The sequence below is a fragment of the Mustela putorius genome, unplaced genomic scaffold (genome assembly GCF_011764305.1).
Source record: "Mustela putorius furo isolate JIRA1106 unplaced genomic scaffold, ASM1176430v1.1 tig00000127_pilon_pilon_pilon, whole genome shotgun sequence".
Taxonomy (NCBI): domain Eukaryota; kingdom Metazoa; phylum Chordata; class Mammalia; order Carnivora; family Mustelidae; genus Mustela; species Mustela putorius.
Genome location: NW_025421288.1, coordinates 2,511,042 through 2,536,398, shown reverse-complemented (window position 1 = coordinate 2,536,398; position 25,357 = coordinate 2,511,042). Strand labels below are relative to the sequence as shown.

At 35.1% G+C, this 25,357-nt stretch overlaps 3 protein-coding genes across 3 annotated transcripts; 1 reads left to right on the top strand and 2 right to left on the bottom strand.

Moving 5' to 3' along the window:
- Positions 1-1,343: 1,343 nt before the first annotated feature.
- On the bottom strand, positions 1,344-2,282 carry LOC101681363 (olfactory receptor 4P4-like). The gene has a single exon (XM_004782173.2). The coding sequence runs from the start codon at positions 2,280-2,282 to the stop codon at positions 1,344-1,346; it is 939 nt and encodes a 312-aa protein (XP_004782230.1).
- Positions 2,283-18,059: 15,777 nt separating this feature from the next.
- On the top strand, positions 18,060-18,989 carry LOC101679887 (olfactory receptor 4C46-like). The gene has a single exon (XM_004782168.1). It carries the CDS (start codon positions 18,060-18,062, stop codon positions 18,987-18,989), a length of 930 nt encoding a protein of 309 aa, XP_004782225.1.
- A 2,957-nt stretch (positions 18,990-21,946) lies between these two features.
- On the bottom strand, positions 21,947-22,882 carry LOC101681636 (olfactory receptor 4P4-like). The gene has a single exon (XM_004782174.2). The coding sequence runs from the start codon at positions 22,880-22,882 to the stop codon at positions 21,947-21,949; it is 936 nt and encodes a 311-aa protein (XP_004782231.2).
- Between the last annotated feature and the right edge of the window lie 2,475 nt (positions 22,883-25,357).

Here is a 25,357-nt window from a genome sequence, read left to right as displayed (position 1 = left end):
TGACACATGGACAAGTTCTAGATATGTAAGAACAATGCATATAGTCACATAAGAAAGTATTATCATATAATTTAATTCAGCTACATTTGTTTACATATTAATTTGTACCAAGTTTATTGATAGAAAAAAAGATAAAAAGAAAAATAAAGATATACCACATACTCTTCCTTCTCAGACAAACTACTGAAAGCACAGTTCACAAGAAGACGCACGTAGATAGGACATAGGGTCATTTCAAGTGGAGAAAACATACTGCTGAAGAGCAACAAAAGAACAGGGCAGGAATCAGAACGACTTCTAGTCTGCTGGATCTGCCAAGTCTTCCTGAATAGGAAAACACAAGCAGTATGAAATATAGACAAGACATGGACCCTCAGGCATGGCTGGGGACTCCTAAGCAGAGAAGATAGCTGATATACAACCATAAGGCTGACAGATTGTAGGGTGTGTTTGGAGAATGTAAATGGACCCAGTGTAGCTGGATGAAAGCATCCAGGAGAAGGGACACACAGAAGGAAAGACAGAGAAAGAGGGAATTACATAACTTGGCTTTTCAATGAGCGGTATGCTGTGTTAAAACTTCACATGTGTTTTGTCCAAGTGATAGTATATCTTCATGAGCTATATTATTACCCCATTTCATAGACACATGCATAATTAAATCAAATTGCCAAGACCCAGAGACAGGGCACCTGGGTGGCTCAGTGGGTTAAAGCCTCTGCTTTCAGCTCCTGGTCATGATCTCAGGGTCCTGGGATCATGCCCCATATCAGGCTCTCTGCTCAGCAGGGAACCTGCTTCCCCCTCTCTCTCTCTGCCTGCCTCTCTGCCTATTTGTGATCTCTGTCTAATAAATAAATAAAATCTTAAAAAAAAAAAAGACCCAGAGATAAAAGCTTGCAGAGTCAATATGTCACCCAGCTTTCCCTGACCCTAAAGCCAGTCATTGTAACACCATACTTTCTTCCAGTGTGTTGACCTCTGATAGTACCAGTTAGAGCTGAACCAATTTAGGGACATTTATGATAAACAAATGAGAAGGTTGGATTTTGTTTCAAGGAAAATAGGGATCCATATAGATTTTTTTGAGTGATCAGTGATTTGATCAGAGATGAGCTGTGGAAGAGCATTTCTTGAATTCCTCAAAACCAAGTGCTCACAACTGGAACTAACTGGACTCTTTAAAGTGCAGATTGCAATCTGAATTACAATGACTTGCTTCTTTGGCTCATACTAACTTGAAAGGTTCTTTAGTCCAGCTCCACAAAGAGAGCTCATATGCTTTCTATGAGATCACAAGTGGGCAATGCTCTGGGGACACAGGATTGAAAGCACAATGAAAATCAGCCTCTTGACTGGAATTCTGAATGTGCCATTTTGGACCACACCTTCTCCATGGCGATTTTCATCTCCATGTTTCTCAGGGTATAGATGAGAGGATTCAGCATGGGGGCAATCACAGTGTAAAACACAGAGATTTCCTTATCCTTGTTCTCACTCCCGGCAGGTAGAATGTAAATATAGATACAAGGCACAAAGAATAAAACAACCACCATAATATGAGAGCTGCAGGTGGAGAGAGCTTTGCGTCTCCCTACAGAGGAGTATGTCCTAAGATTATATAATATGAGAATATAAGAAGCCACCAGGACAAGAAAAATGACAACTGCCACCATTCCTGAATTTGCAATCACTAAGATACTAATAACATGAATGTCTTTGCACACCAGTTTCAAAAGAGGCTTCACATCACATATGTAGTGATCGATCTGATTAGGACCACAGAAAGGCAAGTTGAGTACCATGAGCAATAGAGCGACAGAGTGCCAAAACCCCACACCCCAGGCCATGAAGACCAACATGTTACACTTCCGCCGGTTCATGATGACCATGTAGTGCAGGGGCTTGACAATGGCAATGTAGCGGTCTAAAGCCATGGACACCAAGATGAATATCTCCACACCCCCCAGCAAGTGGGCAGTGAAGAGCTGGGCCATACAGTTGTTATAGGAAATGTTTTTTCTTGCTGCACCTAAGTCCCTGATTAGCCTGGGGACCACAGTGGAGGTGTAGCAGAGATCCATGAGGGAAAGGTGACAGAGAAAATAGTACATTGGTTGTTCGATTAGATGGCTGCAGGTGATGGTGAGTAAGATGATGAAGTTTCCCATTAAGACAGCCAGGTAGCAGAACAGGAACAAGAGGAAAAAGAGTAACTCTAGTTGCTTATTTCCCCATAGTCCTATAAAAACAAATTCTGTGACATTGTTCTGATTTTCCATGAGGTTCAGGTGAGTCCAGAGACAAAACAGAAACTTAATTCATCTGAAATGATACAGAACATATGATATTTTTAGTGATACCTTAAAAATGTTTGGAGTATTTTTACATGAAAAAATATGTAGGTCACAGAGGAATTGTTTGTACTTAATGTTTGAAATCTTTCTGGTTTAAGACAACTATCATTATTCAAATGCTGTTTACTGACAGCATACTAAATCCTGGAATTTTATGAACATGTTGCATACATAATTCATAATAAACCAATAGTGTCTCTCTTAATACTTATTTATATATGGGGGAACACAAAGGGGTGAGTTCAGATAACAATACCGATCCACTTATAACTTAAGCAGAAAGCTAAGATACAAAGCTACATCTAATGGCAAATTCTATGCTCTTGAGAATGATGCTCCATAATCCACTGACCGCATGTACTTACGTTTTCTACTTCCTTCAATGATATGTTTTTCTCCATCTCTTCAGTTAAAATCCAAATAACTTTAAGCAATATAATCCTTTTTATATGCTATTAATAATAATTAATAAAGTCTTCATCTAATACCACATTCTATACATCCAGGAGAACTAAATATTTATTCTTGATTTAAAAGCAAGATCAAGATTCTTAATTACAGCAGATAAATAACCTGAAGTAGTTGATCATAAATGCTGTGACTCACTTTCTTGACAGTTTGGTCAAGATTCAGGAGAGGCAGGAAATGGAGAACCAGAGGTGCAATCTGAGCATTTGGATATAGGAACATGGTGGTATTATTATATAAAAGTTTTCCCTTTTCCCAAATCATTCTATAGGTACATTTTAGAGGTTGCTGTTTAAAATGTTAGAAACAGTGTAGAGAGCTAGTTGTTTTCTGTTGATATATTGAAGAACCCAAGGTGATTAAAGAATGTCCTGCATGTTTAGTCATCCAGTTAAGCAGCATAGCCACTTAGATGCAGTAGATCTAGGAGAAGAGAATGAATATGTTGAGCCATCACCTTTTCCCCATAACCAAATATCCCCCACAGCAAATTCATTATTTGCCTAAAATACTATTAATGTCAACAAATAATTTTAATGGTACTAGCAATAGTGTGTTGAGGTGAACAGATCTTTCATCTACTGATCGTAAAGGGGAGTATCCAGGCTCTTGTGTTTTCTTACCTTTTTCTTATTAGCACTGAGAAATTAATTCTCTCTCATCCTCCTTTTCCAGCTAGTAAGTGGAACTAAAAATACTCGATCCATTTGTCTTGTTCCAAGAACAAAATGGAGTTCATTTGAGAATATACAATGAAAGATCTTATGGTACTAACTTGTCAAGTCTGTAGAAGAGTACTCCCAAAAATGTGTGAAGGGAGACAAACAATTGTATAAGAAAATAGATAATATTAAGGATGGCACATATTGCATGGAGCCCTGGGTGAGGTGCATAAACAATGAATTTTGGAACACTGAAAATAAAATAAAATAAAAAAGTAAAATAAAATTAAAAAAAAATTATATATACATATATATATAATAAATAAGATATTTAAAACATAAATTAAATGGAGCCAATAGCATAATAATGGTGAAATTTTCTGGATTTCATTAATTTTCAATTTAGATTGAATAGGTTTTGAATTGTCATATTTTTTAAAAAGTATGTATTTACCCTAAGCATGAATTTTTTTTTGCAATATATTTTAGAATATGGCTCTTGTTTACCTTGATATATATATAATTTTGTTTTCAATCCAAATGATTAAATATGTTTGATTTTGAAAGCCAAAAAAAAGAAAATAGATAACAGGATGTTCTTCATCAATTAATTGGTTTTAGCCATGGATTTTGTATTCTGTGACAATGAGATGGATTGAAGATTTTATATCAGACATATATTTAAAATAAGGAAAAAAATAAAAAAAAACATCAGCATTGGTATAAATTTGTTCTTGTTTCAACGTTGAGCTTGGCAAAGTACTTTTTTATGAATCAGTTGAGAATATCCAAGCCTAAATTTTCTTTATATGGAAGCATAGGATCAGTTAAATCCCAAGGTAGCTTTTCATTAAAATCATAGAAAAAAACTAGAGAATCAAAACTGTAGGCAAGGCAACTCTTGGTTTAGAGTGTATCCTGAACACTGGTGCAAGCCTAAACATCTCTTACCACGAAGTCCAGTGCTGCTCAACCTACAGTGTTTAAGAATCAGTTGTGAAAATATAGATCAATAAAGAAAAAGATCTCTAGCAGTGCCAATAAACTTTCTGCCAGGAATACCCTGGGGGAAGGGGAAAGAATCCATAAAAACCTCCCTGTGCCTCCTTCCTTTCTTTCCCTTTCCCTTGCTCTTTCTCTCCCGGACTCTCTTTCAATATATCACAGTGTAGCAACCCTTATTGTACTCACCCTTCTTCTTGTGATGATGTGAGATGATAAAATGCCTACATGATGAGATGAAGTGAGGTGAATGAGGTAGGCATAGTGAAATAGCCTTAGGCTGCTATTGACCTCACAACTCATCAAAGACGGTCATCTGCTTCTGCACCATGGTTGACAGGAGGTAGCTGAAACCATGCAACTTGAAACGTGGTTTTGTAAATAAGGAAACTTGAATCCAAGGTTGTTCAAGTACTAAGAGGGTGGTCAACATCTAAATCACCAGTTTAACTATATGATTTAGAAGTTTGTGATTTTTTTTTATTGTGCTTAGATGCCTTCTTCCAAATACAAAACAAGGCTTAAAACCTTCATCAGTTGCACTCCAGATTTTCCTGAATGCCTTCTCTTAAAAATATCTAGCAACACAATTATTACAGAGGAACTTAAAAATTTAAATTATGAGATCAAATTCTATATAAAAATGAAGACCTACAGAAATTACAATTATTTTCTCTTTATCCTATATATCCATATATCTATGTTATTGTATATAATATTATATATAAAATATATGTGTCAATGTGATTCTTCAGGTGGTTCCTTTAACTTTTTGTATCTGTACTATGCAACAGCAAATAGACATGGAGTACCTCTGACTCTCCTGTTTATCTTTCACCCAAAGAACCTTTCAGGAAAACATTGTTGGAAATAACCATGAATTAAAGAATGTGCAGGTCCTCAGGGGGACACCTCCCACAGGCATTTTACATCAGCCAATGTGTGTGCGACTATAATTTGAAAAATAAAGCCCGTATTATTATTTTTATTTTTTTCATATTATCTTTTTAAATTTAATTTTTTTTCAGTGTTCCAAGATTCATGGTTTGTGCACCACACCCAGTGCTCCATGCAGTATGTGCCCTCCTTAATAAAGCCCATATTATTATAGTGGTCATATAGATGGCCTTGAAGCTTACTTGACTGATCTTTTTAAAAAATATATTTATATATTTGTTTGTTTCTTTGTATATTTTTGTTTATTTTTTATTTATTTAAATAAATAATTTATATTTGTTTATTTATTAGTTTTAGTTAATTTATTGTTTCTTTGTTTATTATTGATTTATCTGAGAGAGTGTAGGGTAGCATAAGGAGGGTCCGAGGCAGACTCCCTGCTGAGCACAGAACCCAACTCCAGCTGGATCCCAGGACCCAGATAGCATGACTTAAGCTGAAATTCAGAGTTGGATGCTTACTGACTGAGGCACCCAGGCACCCCCTGATGTATCTCTTGAGGGTCATTAGCTGCATGATTCAATACTTTTGTATTCTTCCATCACTGATATAATGTGAATATATATTTTTCTCTCCATCTCCTAGAATAATTTCTTCAGACTGGAGATGTATATTATATGTACACATATTTTTTTAATTCCTCACATCATGTAATGAGTTAAATATGCAAAGAGAGTATAGAAAAGTATTAATATTTTACTCATCAACATAGAGTCATTGTCATTAGCATGAATATTTTGAAATAATTCTCAATGGCTAATTACAACCATTGGAATCTTAGAAGTCATATACATTGTTTTGTGTCACTAGGTATCATTGAATATAAGGGTCTCAGGCTTTAGAAATGTCACAATGCACAATTAGTTATTTTCCTTATTTTATTGTGTTTTTGTTTTACTTTGAGTAAATCAGGTTGAATAAATTGGGAGTCCCCTGCTCCTAGCAACAATCCTCATGGGTCCATTTTATGTCCATGTAAGTCTAATTTTACTTTATATTTTTTTCTGCATTGCTCATTTCCACTTCTGCTTGCCATTACTGTGCACCCACTGTACTCGATTGTACTCAGCTCTACTAGCTCCAGGATATTACACGTTCTTTGTGATTTTCCTACAACGCTCCACATCTTAACAATCCTCTTACAATACAATCTGTAAAGAATGACATTTGACTGTCTTCTTGCTGCATGACCCTGCCTCAGGCATACACTTAGCAGTCTAGTATCTAAATGCATAAAGCAAGTTTAGATAAATCCACATGAAGAAATAATGAATCCACCTTCACAGTGGGCAATTTCAATGTTCCTTTTTCAATGATGGATGACTAAAGAAGACATTAAGTTCAGAGGGTATAAAAGATCTGAACAATAGGGCTTCCTGGGTGGCTCAGTGGGTTGAGCCTCTGCCTTAGGCTCGAGTCATGATCTCAGGGTCCTGGGATCGAGTCCTGCATCGGGCTGTCTGCTGGGCAGGGAGCCTGCTTCCTCCTCTCTCTCTCTCTACTTGTGATCTCTCTCTGTCAAATAAATAAAATCTTAAAAAAAAACCTGAACAACAGAAATTAAAATTTATGGAGGTACGTATAAAAGCATACATCTAACAAGGAATATATATTTTTGTATGCGTAGAAGGAGTATACATAAAATTAGCTATAAAATTATTTTTAAAAGCCTCACCATATTTTTAAAAAGGTGATATTATACAGAACTCTGAGCACAATAAAAGTTATAAGTAGATCTCCATCTAGATCTAGGTATATATGAATATAAATACACACACAGATACATTATTAAAAATTAAAATTATACTACAAAACATAGTTAATTCATTAAGAAATCATACTGTAAATTTATATTGAAATATACTTGAAATATAAGGAACATATTGCCTGTCAGAGTTTATAGGATACAGGGAAAATGGTACTTTTAAAGACAATGATAACCTTAATATTTTCACTAGAAAAAAAGAAAATCTGAAAAGGATTCTATCTTTAGAAGATATCAAATAGAAATAGAAGACATCTATCTTTAGAAGCACATCAAAAAGTAATATGACACTACTGAGTATTTACCCTAAAGATACAAATGTAGTGATCCGAAGGGGCACATGCACCCGAATGTTTATAGCTGCCATGTCCACAATAGCCAGACTATGGAAAGACCCTAGATATCCATCAACAGATGAATGGATAAAGAAGATACTATACACACACACACACACACACACTCACAGGAATAATTATGCAGCCATCAAAAAACTTGCCATTTGCAGTAACATGGATGGAACTAGAGGATATTATGCTAAGTGAAACAAGCCAATCAGAGAAAGACATTTATCATATGATCTCACTGATATGAGAAATTTGAGAAAGAAGACAGAAGATCATAGGGGGAGAGAGAGAAAACCGAAGCAAGATGAAACCAGAGAGGGGGACAAACCATAAAAGACTCTTAATTTCAGGAAACAAACTGAGGGTTGCTGGAGGGGAGGGGAATGGGAGAAATGGGATGGCTGGGTGATGAACCCTGGGCGAATATTTGTATGGAGAGTGCTGTGAACTGTGCAAGACTGATGAATCACAGACCTATATCCCTGAAACAAGTAATGCATTATATGTTAAAAAAGTAATATATAAAATTATATGTTAAAAAATTAATACTAAAAACAAGACAAATTAAAGTAAAAATTAAAAAGAAACAAAATACAGAAGGAAGGCAACAAATTTTCACATGAGATCTTTGAGAAAAACCTTTCAAAATAGTTAAAGTTTCAGCCATATGGTTTAATATAAAAGAAAAAAGATAAACATATACTATTAATTAATGGTACTATAACTAATGATGAAAAGGGAGAGGAAAAATATAAAATAGTATCAACAACTAAATGCCAATAACTTTGAAAGCATAAACGGAACAAGATGTTTCTACAAACTAGTTTATCAAAACTAACTCCAGAATTACAAAAGATAACTAGTCTGTTACTAGTAAAATTAAAACTAACTAAAAATAATCCTTTAAAAGAAATATCAGTCTAAAATTGATTCATAACTTTTTTAAGATTTTATTTTATTTTTTTTTTATAAGACAGCACAAGCTGGGAGAGGGCAGAGGGTTAGGGGAAAGGAGACTCCCTGCTGAATAAGGAACTAGATGTGGAGTTTGATCATAGGACACTGGGATTATTACCCAAGCTGAAGACAATCACTTAACCAACTGAACCACCCAGGCACCAGAGGGATTTATAAAATTTTATTATAATTTTCAAAAATAGACTTTCCCACTCTTGTAGAGTTTCACACAGAGGAGTAAATATCAAACTATCAATTAATTTTGCAAGGCTATTTTTATGAGGAAACACAATCACTGATCCTTGTCTCTCTAAAATTGACTAAAAATCCTTTTTTTTTTAAAGATTTTATTTATTCATTTGACAGAGAGATATCACAAGTAGGCAGAGCAGCAGGCGGATAGAGAGGGGAAGTAGGGTTCCCATTGAACAGAGAGCCTGATGCAGGGCTTGATCCCAGGACCCTGAGATCATGACCTGAGCTGAAGGCAGAGGCTTAACCCACTGAGGCACCCAGGTGCCCCTAAAATTGACTAAAAATGCTTAACAAAATATGAAACTACTTTAATTTTGTATAAATCACTAAATTTTATCCCAAATATTCTTTCATAGTTTATTTTTATATACTTGATAAATATACCCACCAACCTGGAAATTAAAAGTGAAAAAGCAAATAATTATCTCAATAGATGCAGAAAAAGTATGTGATAAATTCACATGTTCATCATATAAATGTTTACCAGTAACAAAATTCAAAAACACATTAAAATATGAAGGAACTTGCTTACCACTAAAAATAGTATTTCTTAAGAGCCCTACTTAAAGCATTACCCTAAAAATAATTAAATTATATTAAATAAGATATATTCTCTTTAACACCAAGAATGAGATAAAATGCTCATTTCTATAACCATTTCTATTACAGTGTAATGCAGCACAATGAGAAAAAAAATCTCATCTGTAAGAAATGGACAGGAGGAAAAAAAAAAGAAAGGGGCAGGAGGAAATAAAGCTGATATTATTTGCAGATGACATTATCATTCACATACAGAATCCAAAGATTGCATAGATATTACTAGAAATAGCAGAGCCGAACAGTGTCTGACCATGAGAATAATATACAATATTCAATTAAAATACAATATTCACTGACATGTGCATATGCCATCAACAAACAATAAGAAATGTAATTAAATGTAATTAAAATAGACAATTCACACTAGTTTTAGATTGTGAAATATCAAGTAAGTAATATTTTCTTTAATTTGCTGTGTAGTTTTCTGCTGTTTGGCTATGCCACAATTTGCACACTCATTTACCTACTAGTAAACTTTGAGATTATTTACAGTTTTTGGCTATTACAAATAAAGCTGTTGGTAGCATTCATATAAACTCTTTGTATGTATATGTGCTTTTATTACTCTTGCACAAATACCGGTGGACTGTTCTGGCCAATGTTAGATGTTTGCTTGGCTATTTATTTATTTATTATTTTTCTCCAAAAGAGCATATACTTTTATTTTTTTGTTTGTTTGTTATTTTATTTTTTATTATGTTCATTTAGCTAACATATAGCACATCAAAGTCATTCATGAGAGTTAAGATCAACTTCTTTCCAAACCCTTATTAATGTTAATATTTTAATCTTTTCCCATGAATTACAAATGTTCTTAATGACATCTAGAATAGTGAATTCATTTCAGAAGGTTTTCAGTTTACTTTACCCAGATCCATCAAAGGAATCCCTATTTGTAGCAGATATAGTCTTACGAAATGTATTCCTTAAATAATAAGACTTGAAATTCAAAAGTATGCCTTGATCCATGGGGGGAACAATGAATGCTATGTTAGCAGATATAAACATGTGAATCTTGTTGGTTATCTCCATCAGAGCTCTTGGGTAACCAGGTGCATTGTTAATGAGAAGTCATATTTTAAAAAGCTTTCTTCTTCTCCTTCTCCTTCTTCTTCTTTTATGAGCATCAGGTCCTAAAAGTGGATTTAAAATGTTCGGTAAGGGGCACCTGGGTGGCTCAGTGGGTTAAAGCCTCTGCCTTCAGCTCAGGTCATGATCTCAGGGTCCTGGGATTGAGCCCCACATCAGGCTCTCTGCTCAGCGGGGAGCCTGCTTCCTCCTTGTTCTCTCTGCCTGCCTCTCTGCCTACTTGTAATCTTCGTCTGTCAAATAAATAAATAAAATCTTTAAAATAGAAAAAAATAAAATAAAAAAAATAAAAATAATATGTTCGGTAAACCATGTTGCAAACAGATGTGCTGTCATCTTGCCTTTGTTGTTCTACTTATGGAACATAAGCAGAGTAGATTTAGCATAATTTTTAAGGGCCCCAGGATTTTCAGAATGGTAAATGAGCATTTTCTTTGTTCATTCTCCACTGATGGACAGTAAGGTTGTTTCCATATCTTAGATTTTGTAAATAATTCTGCGATGGAAGAATTAAAGACTTTTACATGAAAAACTACAAAATGCTTTTGAAAGAAATTAAAGAAGACTTATTGAAATAGAAATATAGCTCATATTCATGGATTATAGGACTATAATATAATTAAGATGGCAATATTCCTCAATTGGTCTACAGATTCCATGCAATCCTGTGAAGCTATCAAAAATCCTTTTTGTTGTTGTTGTTGTTAGAGGGAAAGTTGTTTCCTAAAATTTACATAGCACTTCATGGAACCCTGAAAAAAAATAATACAAATTCTACACAGTCTTTCAGAAAATTGAGAGAATATTACAAAATTAACTATATGAAGGCACCATTGCCTGATGCTAAGTCATATTACATGAAAAAATATGACAGGGAGCCTGGGTGGCTCAGTGGGTTAAAGCCGCTGCCTTCCGCTCAGGTCATGATCTCATGGTCTTTGGATGGAGTCCTGCATTGGGCTTTCTGATCAGCAGGGAACCTGCTTCCCTCCCTATCTCTCTCTCTCTGCTTGCCTCTCTGTCTACTTGTGATCTCTGTCAAATAAATAAATAAAATCTTTTAAAAAAAGTATGACAAATATTCCTTTTGAATCCACACCCGAAGATGTTACACAAAACACTAGTAAATAAAAACCCATCAAAGTTTCTAAAAAAAAAATTGACCATGATGATGTGGAATTAATTTCAGGCATAAAGGGATGATTTAACATTTAAAAATAAATTCACTAAGTTAACAGAATGAAGGAGAATCACGAAGTCATTTCAAATGATATAAAAATTATTTGATAAATTTCAATTGATTTATTATTTAAAAAGACTTTAACATATGATAGTTGTCTTTCTCTGCTTGACTTATTGGGGGCTTAAGTGGGTAAGAGAAGAATAAATGAAACAAGATGGGATTGGGAGGGAGACAAACCATAAGTGACTCTTAATCTCACAAAACAAACTGAGGGTTGCTGGGGGGAGGGGGTTTGGAGAAGGGGGTGGGATTATGGACATTGGGGAGGGTATGTGCTTTGGTGAGTGCTGTGAAGTGTGTAAACCTGGTGATTCACAGACCTGTACCCCTGGGGATAAAAATATATGTTTATAAAAAATAAAAAATTAATAAAAAATATAAATAAATAAAAAGACTTTAACAAATGAAGAATAGAAAGGAATTTGCTCAACTCGATAAGAAACATATCTTCAAAACCTACAAGCACCACATTATATCATAGTAAATACTTCCTATGATCGGAATAATTCAAGCATGTTCACTTACTATTTTTTTCCCCTGCATTGTCCCCTACATTCTCATCATTGCAATAAGATGAGAAAAAGAAATTAAGACATACAGAATGGATAGGAAGAGACAAATTGATATATATATATATATATATATATATATATATATATATACTGTTGTGCTGATGGCATGATTATATATATAGGCAGGCAGTGTTAAGTGGCCTACCTAATTAGTTAACTTAACAAGGTAATAAGATAAAATGTAAATAAAAATACCATATATAATTTCTATAAGTGAAACAATTAGAATTAAAATGAGAAACAATAGTATGTAGAATACTATTTTAAAATATGAAATTTGAGTTGCACTCCATTGGTTTAGTGTCTAACTCTTAGTTTTTGCTCAAGTCATGATATTTTGGTTGTAAGATCAAGCCCTATGTTGGGCTTCATGCTAGGCAAGGATTCTGCATAAGATTCTCTGCCTTTTCCTTTTCCTCTGCACACTTGTGTATGCTCTCTCGCTCTCTTTCTAAAACAACAAAATAAATAAATAAAATTTTTAAAATGAAATTTGAGGAATATTTCTTTCTTTTTTCCTTCTTTTCTTTTTAAGAGAGAGAGAGAAAGAATGCGGGAAGAGGCACAGGGAACTGGAGAGATAGAATCTCAAGCAGACTCAATGCCCAGGATAGAACTCTCCATAGGGCTCAATCCCATGTCCCTGAGATCATGCCCTAAGCCAAAATCAAGAGTCAGTTGCTCTACCAACTAAAGCTCCCAGATGCCCCAGGAATAAATCATAAAAGTATATTTAAGACGTGTACATGAAAACTAGAACACACTGCTAAAATTAAATAGAAAAATGGAGAAATGTACCTTGTCATTGGGTTAAAAGACCACTTTTACCATGTCATTCTATTCTTTCAATACAATTCCAATAACAATCTCAACAGTATTTTTTAAAGAAATCATCAGTTCTATTCTGAAATGTATATAGAAATATACAAATTTAAAGGAATCTAGAATATTAGATCATTTAAAAAAAAAACCCAAAATATAGTTTGGATGTTTACTCTACTGAAATAATTGCTATTAAGCTCCCATAATCAGTGTTGTGTGGTATTGATGCAGGGATAAACACTGAGACCTTGAAACCAATAGAATGCCCAGAAATAAGCCTAATTATATGAATTTTTACAAAGATGTCAAGTAATTCAATGGAGGATTGTATAGACTTTTCTACAAATTATACTGGATCTATTAGATATCCATATGAGTAAAAAAAAAAAAGATCTAAACCACAACCTCACCTTGTACTATACATAAAAATAAACTCAAAATAAGTGTGGGGTCTACATGTCTACATAGAAATTGCAAAAGAAATCTTTTTGACCTAGGTGGTAGATGAATATTTATTAGACACAAAACAATAATCATGAACCAAGAAAAAAATTAAAAATTGGAATTTGTCAAAGCTTTAAAACTCAGTGCTTGTGGTAAAATGGTAAAACCATTTTTAAAAATGAAGAGGCAACCATGGATTAGGTGAAAATTTTTTAGATATACATAACATATACATGACAAAGACCTGAATTATATGTAAAGAACATTTATAACTTAGTAATAAGGAAACTAGAACCCTTAGGTTTAAATTATGCAAAGGACTTGAACAAAAGTATTCAAAAGAAGGTATACAAATAGACAATAATAAGATGAGAAACAAAATCTCACCATCATTAGTCATCAGGGAAAGCAAATTAAAATCACAACAATACATCACTACATGTCTCCTAGCATGACTCAAAGGAAATAACAATACCAAGTGAAAATGATGTGGAAAAACTGGGACTCGTCTTGTGTTTTGATCTCTCTCCACAGTTTTAAAGTTGCCTACTCTTCTGTACTGACCAAACCATGAATCCCAAAAAATAACTAATTGGGAACCTTTTCAGGTTTCTATTTACTTCCTGCCTCTTGATGAATGTAAAAACAAACAAACAAGCAAACAAACAAAAAAGTTTCAGAGTCAAGAACATTAAAATGGCTACCATTGATTTCTTGCCCTCACTGCTCTAGCTCTCAATCAATCAGTAGCAGGCTCCAGAAAAGTTTCATCATTGCTAAGGAAATAGAAGTTCTTTTGGTGACACGAGTTAACAGGTTAATCACAGGTCCTCACACTGGAATTAGGCTACTTTTCTATTTGCCTGACATTCAACTTTCTTAGAAACTCAAGGTAGAGAAAATGGATTCCTACATGCTTGGATTCCAAGTACAGGGGATGTAATTCCCTTTCCAAACTTAGGTGTTTGTCAAACATGTCTCTTCAGCATGGTTTCTAAGACAAAGCCTTTCTGTCAGAGGAGATAATTAACTCCTGGGAGAAAAAAAGTAGCAACGCCAAAGTCATTGAACCTTTATGGAAACATCTTTAAATACGCATGCAGTGTAAGGTGAAAATGATTTTTGTTGATCACATTTGCAGAGCAAGATTCATTAAGGTTAGAATGACATATTTGAATGTGTTTACTCCATATTTTTTGCCTCTTTTCTATGGGACCAGAGCTACCTGTAGATGAAATCTCCATATTTTTTCTAAAATACTCCTTTCTAAATTCAAATCCCAAGTGTTCTGTAAGAACTTTTTGAGGCTTTAGGCTAGAAAGGAAGCTTTTGATTGATAAAAGCAATTCCTTAAAAAACAGTCTCTTACTGGGTGTGTCTTTTTTTTTTTATAATTTATTTTTAATTTATTTTCAGCATAACAGTATTCATTATTTTTGCACCACACTCAGTGCTCCATGCAATCCGTGCCCTCTATAATACCCACCACCTGGTACCCCAACCTCCCACCCTCCGCCCTTACCTTTCATATTGAAAGTTACCTATCTGAGAGGAGGTCAGTTTGAAGATGGGATTATTTCTGAACACCTCCAAACATCATTAAGATCTTCTAAGTCTGTAAGGTAAGTGTTCAAAATTGCTGATGCATCTTAAATATTGTTGCTTCCCATATATAATAATCATTGTTTCAGTCCCTTCAAATATAGTATTTGCCCATCCTTGCCCATTTCTTCAAAAGATAGTTGGTAAATATCATTCAGCTAAGCTGACAGAAAAAAATGTGAAACTCAAGGAATTGAAGCCAATTGTAAGACCCTGCTCTTTGTCACCAAACAGCATGCTTTTGCCATGGGACAGCTAGTTTAATAATCTAGACTAATCATGAGAGTAAAAACACAATGGAAATACACTTCTCACACAGAAGAAGCATAAGTACGAATAATAAATGACACATAGCATCAGCTGTGTTATCTAAGCATGAATGGAGAATTCTTTCTGGTAACAAAGGCTATGTATGGATAAGTGAGTCAGTGTGCCTTCTTTAAAAGTAAAATTGAGGGGCGCCTGGGTGGCTCAGTGGGTTAAGCCGCTGCCTTCGGCTCAGGTCATGATCTCAGGGTCCTGGGATCGAGTCCCACATCGGGCTCTCTGCTTGGCGGGGAGCCTGCTTCCCTCCCTCTCTCTCTGCCTGCCTCTCCATCTACTTGTGATTTCTCTCTGTCAAATAAATAAATAAAATCTTTAAAAAATAAATAAATAAAAATAAAAAAAATAAAAGTAAAATTGAAGAGGATTCTTCCTGAACTTCTTGCACAGTTAAGTGATTGCTTAATTATCACTCAAAATGTCAACAATTCCTATATCCTAGGTGCCTATACAGTTACAAAATAGATGAAAGTCCTCTGTGCATATAACATGGTAGTGATATGTTCAAGTAGGTTTGCTTAATTCTCATAAAAATCTTTGATATGGAAATGCTTAATCTTACTTTACAGATGAAGAAACAAAGATGTAATGTGTTGGAAAGCTATTCCAGATAAAAGCAGATGCTAGTGGAAAAATCAGAATTCTAACCTTGTCTTTTTGATTTTCAAACCAAAGTACTTAACCACAGTGGAAATCCTTTTCAACATTTAACAAATATTTTGCTTTGGAGATGGTTTGTAGTAGGGAGAACTAGGTCTGAGGGAGAAGTCAAGATAAAAAAATCTTTCAATGAATACGGTACCACATTTTTTTTCTAAGATTTTACTTTTTTATTTGACACAGAGAGAGAAAGAGAGCAAAAGCAGGGGGAGCAGAGGGCAGAAGGAGAGAGAGAGGCAGGCAGAGGGAGGGGGAGAGCCAGCTCCCCATGGAACAGGGAGCCTGGTGTGGGCTCAGTCCTAGGACCCAGGGATCATGACCCATGACCCGAGCCAAAGGCAGTCACTAACCAACTCAGCCACCTGGGCTCCCCACATTACCACGTTACCACATTACCATTTGATAATTGGGAGTTCAAGTGTGTCAGAGAGAGAGAGAGTGTGTGTGTGTGTACGTGTGTCCTAATGAAATTATGTTTTATAAACTTGTTTCCAAAGTAGTAATAAAGCAATTATAATCATGGTCATATAAAAAGGAGATTACTAGTTCAGTGCTGTTAATTATAACAATAGGGCATGGGTAAGAACTTGGAGGAAAATCATGAACAAGTATAAAATGAAGTAATCTTGGTTCTGCCCTTAATTAGCATCTTGATCTTGGCAGGATCTTTAACTTCTCTATGTTTCTATTACATTAATGTATAAAATAAATATAAAAACAATAGTTGGAATTATCTTACAGGTCTGTGGCAGGGATTAAATCAGCAAATGTCGGGCACCTGGGTGGCTCAGTGGGTTGAGCTGCTGCCTTCGGCTTGGGTCATGATCCCAGGGTTCATGGAATCGAGTCCTGCATTGGGCTCTCTGCTCAGCAGGGAGCCTGCTTCCCTTCCTCTCTCTCTGCCTGCCTCTCTGCCTACTTGTGATCTCTGTCAAATAAATAAATAAAATCTTTAAAAAAAAAAAAAATAAAATAAAAAAATAAATCAGCAAATGTCTACAAAAACACTCAGAGCCACTAAATATTCAATTTAATAAATATTGTTATTGTTATTATTACCATCAACCTAAGTCCTTGACACTGCTTTCTCATCTCAAAATGGAAGGAATAATACCAACCATACAGGTTATTATTATTAGTATTCAGTGAGAGCACTTGCTACTATGCTGTGAATATAGCAATCAATTATTTAAAAAATATATATATATAGTTTATATACATATCATTAGCAATTCTAATGTTATTGTATTTAGACAAAATCATTATGATTTATTTTATGGTAACTTTTGTATACTTTCTTTACAAATCAACCACCAATGCCCTGTTACTCTTATGTCAACTAATATAAAAAAAATCTCTTAACTGGGGTTTCTGTCTCTGGCTTCCAATCCCTTACTGAACCTCACCCCACTGCATCCAAGAAACATGAAGATATTTATTAAATTATATCCCTTATTACCTCTTCCTCAAACTCCTCTTCACTATTCCATGTATATTCTCACTGTCTTCCCATGGTTCCCCATTTCCTAAGGATAAAGGAAAAATTCCTCAACCTTGCATTCATAGCCTTTACATCATAAAATACCTCCCTTTTCTTACTTATCTGCCACAATGTATATGGTCCCATACGTCATGTTAACCTTTGTCACCTCAGATGAAGTGTGCACAAATGATCTCTTGCCTGTGTGTTTACAAATCTCCCCATGGTCATACTCAACAGAAACTTCATCAAGGAGATGAACAAAATAATCTTAAAGAAGACAAAACTTATTTTGTATCTCAAAAAACCTCATGAGAATCCACATATCATGAGAATCCACAAATCCTTAGAATCCAGGTGTTTATTTACTAGATGAAAAAACTTAATAAATTCAAGTTTGCATTAATCGAAAGTGATTTTTTTTTCAGGTAATGCAATTCATCATATTAGGAAATAATGGTGAATAGGAACAACGTGACAGAGTTTGTTCTACTGGGGCTCACAGAGAATCCAAAGATGCAGAAAGTCATATTTTTCGTGTTCTTGGTCATTTACATAGTCTCTGTTGTAGCAAATGTGCTCACCGTGGTCACTATTACCACCAGCCCATTACTGGGGTCCCCCATGTACTTTTTCCTTGCCAATCTCTCCTTCATTGATGCCTGTTACTCTTCTGTTAATAACCCTAAACTGATCATAGATTCACTCCGTGAAAAGAAGACGACCACATTCAATGCCTGTATAATCCAAATCTTTGGGGAACATTTCATTGGAGGTGCTGATGTCATCCTACTTACTGTGATGGCCTATGACCGCTATGTGGCCATTTGCAAGCCATTGCACTACACAACTATCATGAATCGGCGGGTGTGTGGCCTGTTAATGGGAGTGGCATGGGTTGGAGGCTTTCTTCATGGAGCCATACAGATCCTCTTTATCATCCCTTTACCCTTCTGTGGCCCTAATGTCATAGATCACTTTATGTGTGATCTGAACCCTTTGCTCAATCTTGTCTGCACTGATACCCACACTCTAGGGCTCTTTGTTGCTGCCAACAGTGGTTTCATCTGTGTCTTACTCTTCCTCCTCTTGATCATCTCCTATGTGGTCATTCTGCGTTCCCTAAGGAACCACAGCTTGGAGGCAAGGCGCAAAGCCCTCTCCACCTGCGTCTCCCATATCACAGTGGTTGTCCTATTCTTTGTGCCCTGCTTATTTGTGTACATGAGACCTGCAGTTACTTTATCTATTGATAAAGCAGTTGCAGTGTTCTACACTATGATAACACCAATGTTAAATCCTTTAATATATGCCTTGAGAAATGACCAGATGAAAAACGCCATTAAGAAATTGTGTAGTAGAAAAGTTATTTCAAGTGAGAAATAAATACGTCTGAAGTCCGACATTGATGCAATGGCAACTAAAGTCAAAGGACATATTGGTTGATCTCAGGAAGGATTACTTACCAAATAAAAAAAAATAGTAAGCTGTTGTGAATGACAGATTCTGCACAGAGTGGAGGAGGTATGTGTGCAAGAAAAGAAAACTTAACCACCTGTTATGTTCCTACATCCATCTATCTATCTAACATCTATTCCCTATCTATAAATAATAATATATTTTATTAAGAATTCTGCTCATTTTTATATGCCTGGGTTGATGATAACATGTTGCCATTAAAATTGTAGTAGAAAATGACTACAGGCTTATAAAGCAAAGAGCCATTTAACCTTTGTGGGGTAACAAAGATTACCTCAAATTTCCAAATTTCTTGTAGATCTCAGTCATTTTGTATTTCTCATGTTACTCACCTCAGGCTGCTAATCCATCAGAAAGAATTATAACTCCAATAAATGAACATGCTATTATTTGAGAGGAATTTTTATTTATTAAATAAAGTTATACTCCATAGAGTACTTGACTATTTGTTAAAAATTGTTTCTACAAGGCAGCATAATGCTGGGGCACAATCAATATTGCATGAGTGATAAGGGTATAGTGGAAGATAGACATAGTCAAGAAAATGTAGAGCAAAGGAATAGGACTGGAGACAGGAAACTTTTTCCTATTTTTCACTGATTGAGACTCAGAATTCTAGCTAGATGTCTTTATGAAACCACAATTTGTTTTGACTTCTGATTAAACTGTGTAATGAGAAAAAAATTTAAACTGAGATTGTCAGTGAACGAACAACAGTTTTTTAAAAAATTAATTTTAAAGGGTTTTATTTATTTATTTGACAGAGAGTGAGGAAGAGGAAGCAGGCTCTATGCCTAGCAAGGAAATTGATCTGGGGCTGAATCCCTGCACCCTGGGATCATGATCTGAGCCAAAAATAGATGCGCAACCTACTGTGCCACCAAAGCCCCCTGCAAATAGCTTATCTTGGTATTCTCCCCACTCTCAGTAAGATTTCATCATCTTATGAATGTGAGTTGTTCATGTCATTTTTCTGTTAATTAATTTACTTCTTGATAACATTTCATTATGAAATACTGTTTTAAGAAAATATGTGTCTCCATCTATAAAGAAAACAAATTCAGGATAAATACACCCCATTTTTTCCTTCCATCCCACACTTACTAATCAATAAAATTTTTTGAGCCCCGAAAATATATCAGAAACTGTGATAATTGCTAGGGTTGCAAAGTGTTGAATAGAGAGCAACATGGGTCTTGCTTTCAGAAAGCATTTTATCCACTAAGGGACACCCAGAGTGTAGCAGAAAATGACAAAACCATGTTAAAAATGTTCTGAAAGTAGTGACAGCACAGGGTGAAACATCTTTGAGGGACACACAACAAAGAACAGGGTGGTCAGGAAGATTTCCTAGATGAAAACACACCAAAAGGGGCACAAAAATTGAAAGGAAATCATTAGGATGAATAGGCATGTGTTACCTTAGAGGATTCCCAGGACGAGGATTCATAACAAAGACCGAGGGTGAAAAAGAATGTGCAGAAAACACAATCATTTCAATACAGTTGTGTCTATTGGCTCATCTATTTATTCAATAATTATTATTGAGAGTCTACTGTGTGTCGGGTTATAAGCTGGACACTGAGCTCCTAAAAGTTTAATTAGTAAGACATGAAACTAGAAAGTTAGTGACAGGGTAGATCAAGAAGAGTTTCATATCTGTGATGGAGCTGAATGCCAAGTACCATGAGGAACACATTGGAAGGGTCTTCATGCATTTTCATGGCCTATAGCTCATTTCTCTTGGCAACGAATAATACTCCACTATGTGATGTTGCAGTTTGTCTATCCTCACCTACTGAAGGACGTTTTGGCTGCTTCCAATTATACGGACAATTGTGAATAAAATTGCTGTTAAGAATGCATGTGTATGTTCTTTTGTGGACATAAGTTTTCAACTCCTTTGGGTAAATGCCAAGGAGTGGATTGCTAAATGGGGTTTAGTCCTGTAAGATGAGCTTTTGGTTCAGTTGCCAGGGTCCTGGGATGGAGCCCTGCATCAGGTGCCCTGCTCAGTGGGAAGTCTGTTTGTACCTCTCGCTCTACCCTGCCACCCTGAAACCCTGCTCCGGCTCACTCATGAGCTCTCTTTCTCAAAAAAATAAATTGTGAAAATAAATAAAACAGATTCTACTCTAAATATTTGTTCATTTGCACAACTAATTTGTATGAACTAAGGAATGTTCTATCAGAAAACAAACTGAGGGTTGCTGGGGGGAGGGGGGTTGGGAGAAGGGGGTGGGATTATGGACATTGGGGAGGGTATGTGCTTTGGTGAGTGCTGTGAAGTGTGTAAACCTGGTGATTCACAGACCTGTACCCCTGGGGATAAAAATATATGATTATAAAAAATAAAAAATTAAAAAAAAAGACTTCTCTAAAGAATAAAAAAAAAAAAAGAAAGAAAGAATGAAAGAAAGAAAGAAAGAAAGAAAAAGAAATTCAAACTGATTGTTTCAGGTTTTTATTATTATTATTGTTTTTTTAACATTACAATTTATGAACTAACAAGGAACATCTGTTAGTGCAATGTATTAAGAAAACTATCATTAAGATATTTCCCTTTATAATTCACTAATAATATATCATTGATTTATTTGCTTTGGCTCAATTTTTTTTTTAATGAACATTCTCCTACCTATACCATCTTAATACCCACAAAATTAACTTATTTCACAATAAATTTTGGTAGGCAAGCATCAGTACTTGTTCAATGATCACTTAAATCCTTTGGTCCTATTGCATCCATTCATTTCCCTCATATCAGTGATGGTCCATAACCCCCATGATCTAGTCCCTGCCTTCTTCATTCACATCTTCCTCTTTTCTTTCTCAGAGTCGATTAGCCAATGAACTTCTTCAAATTAAGAGTGTGTTTCTTTTGAAAACAATGATGAGCACCAAACCTTTCTCACTGCTTTTTTCATCTCTGAATTTCTCAGAGTATAGATTAAGGGATTGAACATAGGAGCGATGATGGTGTAAAATAGAGCAAATATTTTGTCCTCAGGAAAAGTAGTAGGCGGTCTAAGGTAGATAAAGATTACAGGCCCAAAAAATAAGATGACCACAGTGACATGAGACCAACAGGTGGAGAGGGCTTTGCGTCTTCCCTCAGCTGAGAGATTTCTTAAAGTGAACAATATTATCCCATAAGAAACAAATAAGACAATAAAAGTTACTAAGGAAATCATACCTGAAAAGGCGACCACAAGGACACCAGTGATGTAGGTATCAGTACAGGCCACCTTTAGCAAAGGAAAAACATCACAGAAGTAGTGATCGATTTCATTAGGACCACAGAAGGGCAAACTAATTGCAGTAGAAAACAGAGGTAAGGCATGGATGGCCCCACCAGCCCAAGCAGCTAAGACTAGGAGGTGGCATCTTTTCCTGTTCATGATAATCACATAGTGGAGGGGTTTGCAGATGGCAGCATAGCGATCAAAGGCCATGGCAGTAAGAATGAAGATCTCAATGCCTCCAAAAAAGTGCATGGTAAAGATCTGTAACATGCAATTACTGTAGGAGATGGTTTTTCTTTGCACTAACAGATCAGCAATTAACTTGGGTGTAACTGTAGAGGTATAGCAGATGTCCATAGAGGATAAGTGGCTGAGGAAGTAGTACATGGGTTGGTGAAAAAGGGAACTGCATCGAATGGAGACAAGGATCAGAAGGTTTCCTGCCAACAGGGCAACATAACAGAATAAGAAGAGCACGAAGCAAAATATTTCTATGTTCTGGTCATATGAAAGTCCTAGAAGTATGAATTCTGAGATGTTTCTCTGGTTTTTCATATATTTGGCTTTTGTGTAGGCTTCCATAAGGACTTACATTTCTGAAAGTTAAAAAAAAAAAAGATAATTCTAGGTGAATATTAACTGTAGGAACACTATATATAAAATTTACAAATGCATATTTTCATGAAGTGTGTTAAGAATAATTATTCTGGCTTATGAAATTGAGCTGCTTATTCTTTTCATGATGTCTTTTGTAAATCTATAATAAAAAGTTTATAATGGCAATAATGAGAATAATTACATGTTTTTATTAATATTACTTAGTAATTATTTAAATATTTAAATACTATTTTGAAAATACCTGTTATCACTATTAATACTTTTTATTAGTATGACTATTAATACTTTTAATTATTTTATTAAGGCTATTAATACTTTAGTACTATGAATACCTTATTAATACTTTCATAAATACTTTAGATAAAGAACTACTAGTTACGTTATTAAGTCTAAAACAAAGAAAAATTTTTCCCCATATTTCCCAATGTTTATAACTTACACATAAAGTCAACTTTCCTTCTTTTAAAATGATCTCAGGAAATTGCCTTAATTTTCTGGGAATGAATCCTGAAGAAATTAGCTACACATTTGCTTGAACTACTGAATTATAAGTCATGTTAGGCATACTATACTTTCCTACCGGGTCAGATATTGTCAAGTGTCATGTTAAACCAATGGAATTGCTCTCACATTAAAAACAAAGAGCAGGAGAAAACAATACAGCAAAAGCGAGAATATCAATTGACTGAAATCTTGAAAAATATTCAAGAAACCCATTCATCTGCTGTATTTATGTTTCATGAGTTAAATATTTCAAAAATATATGCTGTCGTTAATGTTTGTGATAGCAATTGGTAAAGGAAAGATAAAATTGTTGAATTGTCCATATATTTTTGAATTATGCCCTTGTCATGGCTTTGTCAGAAAATTTCATATTTAGATACAATCTAAAGATCAAATGCCAATAAAAGGGGATGATACTGAAAGTAACTTGAAGACACTCTTCCTGATGAGTTAGAACTCAATGATATTTGTTGCAATAAGGAATAAATGAAAAATTAAGGAATTCACAACTTTGTATCTAATGTATATCTTAAGACATCATTTAATCAGTGTAAAATGAATGTGGGATAAAAAGAAACCGTCAAGAGCTATTTTACTGACTGAAGAGGGAATATCTGATTCTAGTGGGTTTACAAAGGTAGCCTACTTTCTACTGTAGTCTGACTCTCAAGTGACAGACGTATTTGGGCCCCCAGATGTCTATTTAAAATACAAAATATTTTTGCTACAATATGATTTAGCAACCACCATTTGTAGAGAGTCCCAGATTTAGTATCTATGTTATTGATATTCCTCAAAAAGATTTTAGATGGCAAATAGGTGACAGCTATGGCATTTTCAGAATACTCGGTACCATAAGACATCAGTTCTCTTTAAATTACTATTCAAAATTCTAACCTCATAAATAGACAAACTTTCAATTTGTTTCTACTTTGCTTTCAGGGTAACTAACAAGGATCTCTGTCCTCCTTTATATAACAGAATAAAATAATTGTGTCACGGAGTGTCCAGCAGTTAACTGTAACTTAGGAGTACTGAAAAGCTTTAGGGTGTGAGAATCATTGGCCAATATTCTACTTATTGCAATGAATAGTAATCTTTGTTTATGAGGTAGAAACAACATTGATATTTCAGATATACCTAATTACTAAACAGCCCCTCAGTCTGGGGCTGTCATTCATGGGAGAGCAGTGAGAGGGATGTCATGAAAGACAGTGTGGAAAAACTCTTTTGATTCCTTCTCTGAGCAGAAAAGAATACATGTATTCTAGGATTTGCTGATTCTAAAACATTGGAAATAAATTGCCCTCAGTTTTACAAAAACTAAGGATACAAGCAGGATTCCTGCTTGTATTCTAGATCATCTTTGGAATTTCACCTCCAATAGTACAAAACCCCAGTCTGTATTCTGAGGAAAGTTACCCTGTGATCAGTGCTGTTAGGAGAGGTATAAAGGAAGAGGGAAAAGTCAATTGAGGAGACTTACTCTCATGAAGCAATACAGTGATACTTAGGACCCCACCCATGGAAAAACTAAAGGCACAGTTGATAAATAAAGAACTTGAGGCAACCACTGAACAAGGGGTTGAAACGGCAGCAACACAGAAAGGGGTGGAAACGCTGAGGCATTTCAAATCAACTGACCAGTGTGATCCTTGAGCAAATGGATTCATCTCTTTAGGTTTCCTCTTTGTCAATTCACAAGTAAGATATTAAACCAAAACTCAGAATTTTAGTGAGGAATATGTGAGCTAATGTGAAATAGCCAGTGACATGTGTGGCTCAAAACCGTCATTTTTCTCTTACAATCTTTCCTATCTGAGTGACCACGTTAGGACCACATATTGTCATGCACACACACACAGAATCAAGGGAAGAATAAAGAAAATAAAAAAGAGCATACATAAT

Bases quoted from the DNA above. Each gene is read 5' to 3' on its own strand.
- LOC101681363 (XM_004782173.2), bottom strand. From the start codon at position 2,282: ATGGAAAATCAGAACAATGTCACAGAATTTGTTTTTATAGGACTATGG.
- LOC101679887 (XM_004782168.1), top strand. From the start codon at position 18,060: ATGGTGAATAGGAACAACGTGACAGAGTTTGTTCTACTGGGGCTCACA.
- LOC101681636 (XM_004782174.2), bottom strand. From the start codon at position 22,882: ATGAAAAACCAGAGAAACATCTCAGAATTCATACTTCTAGGACTTTCA.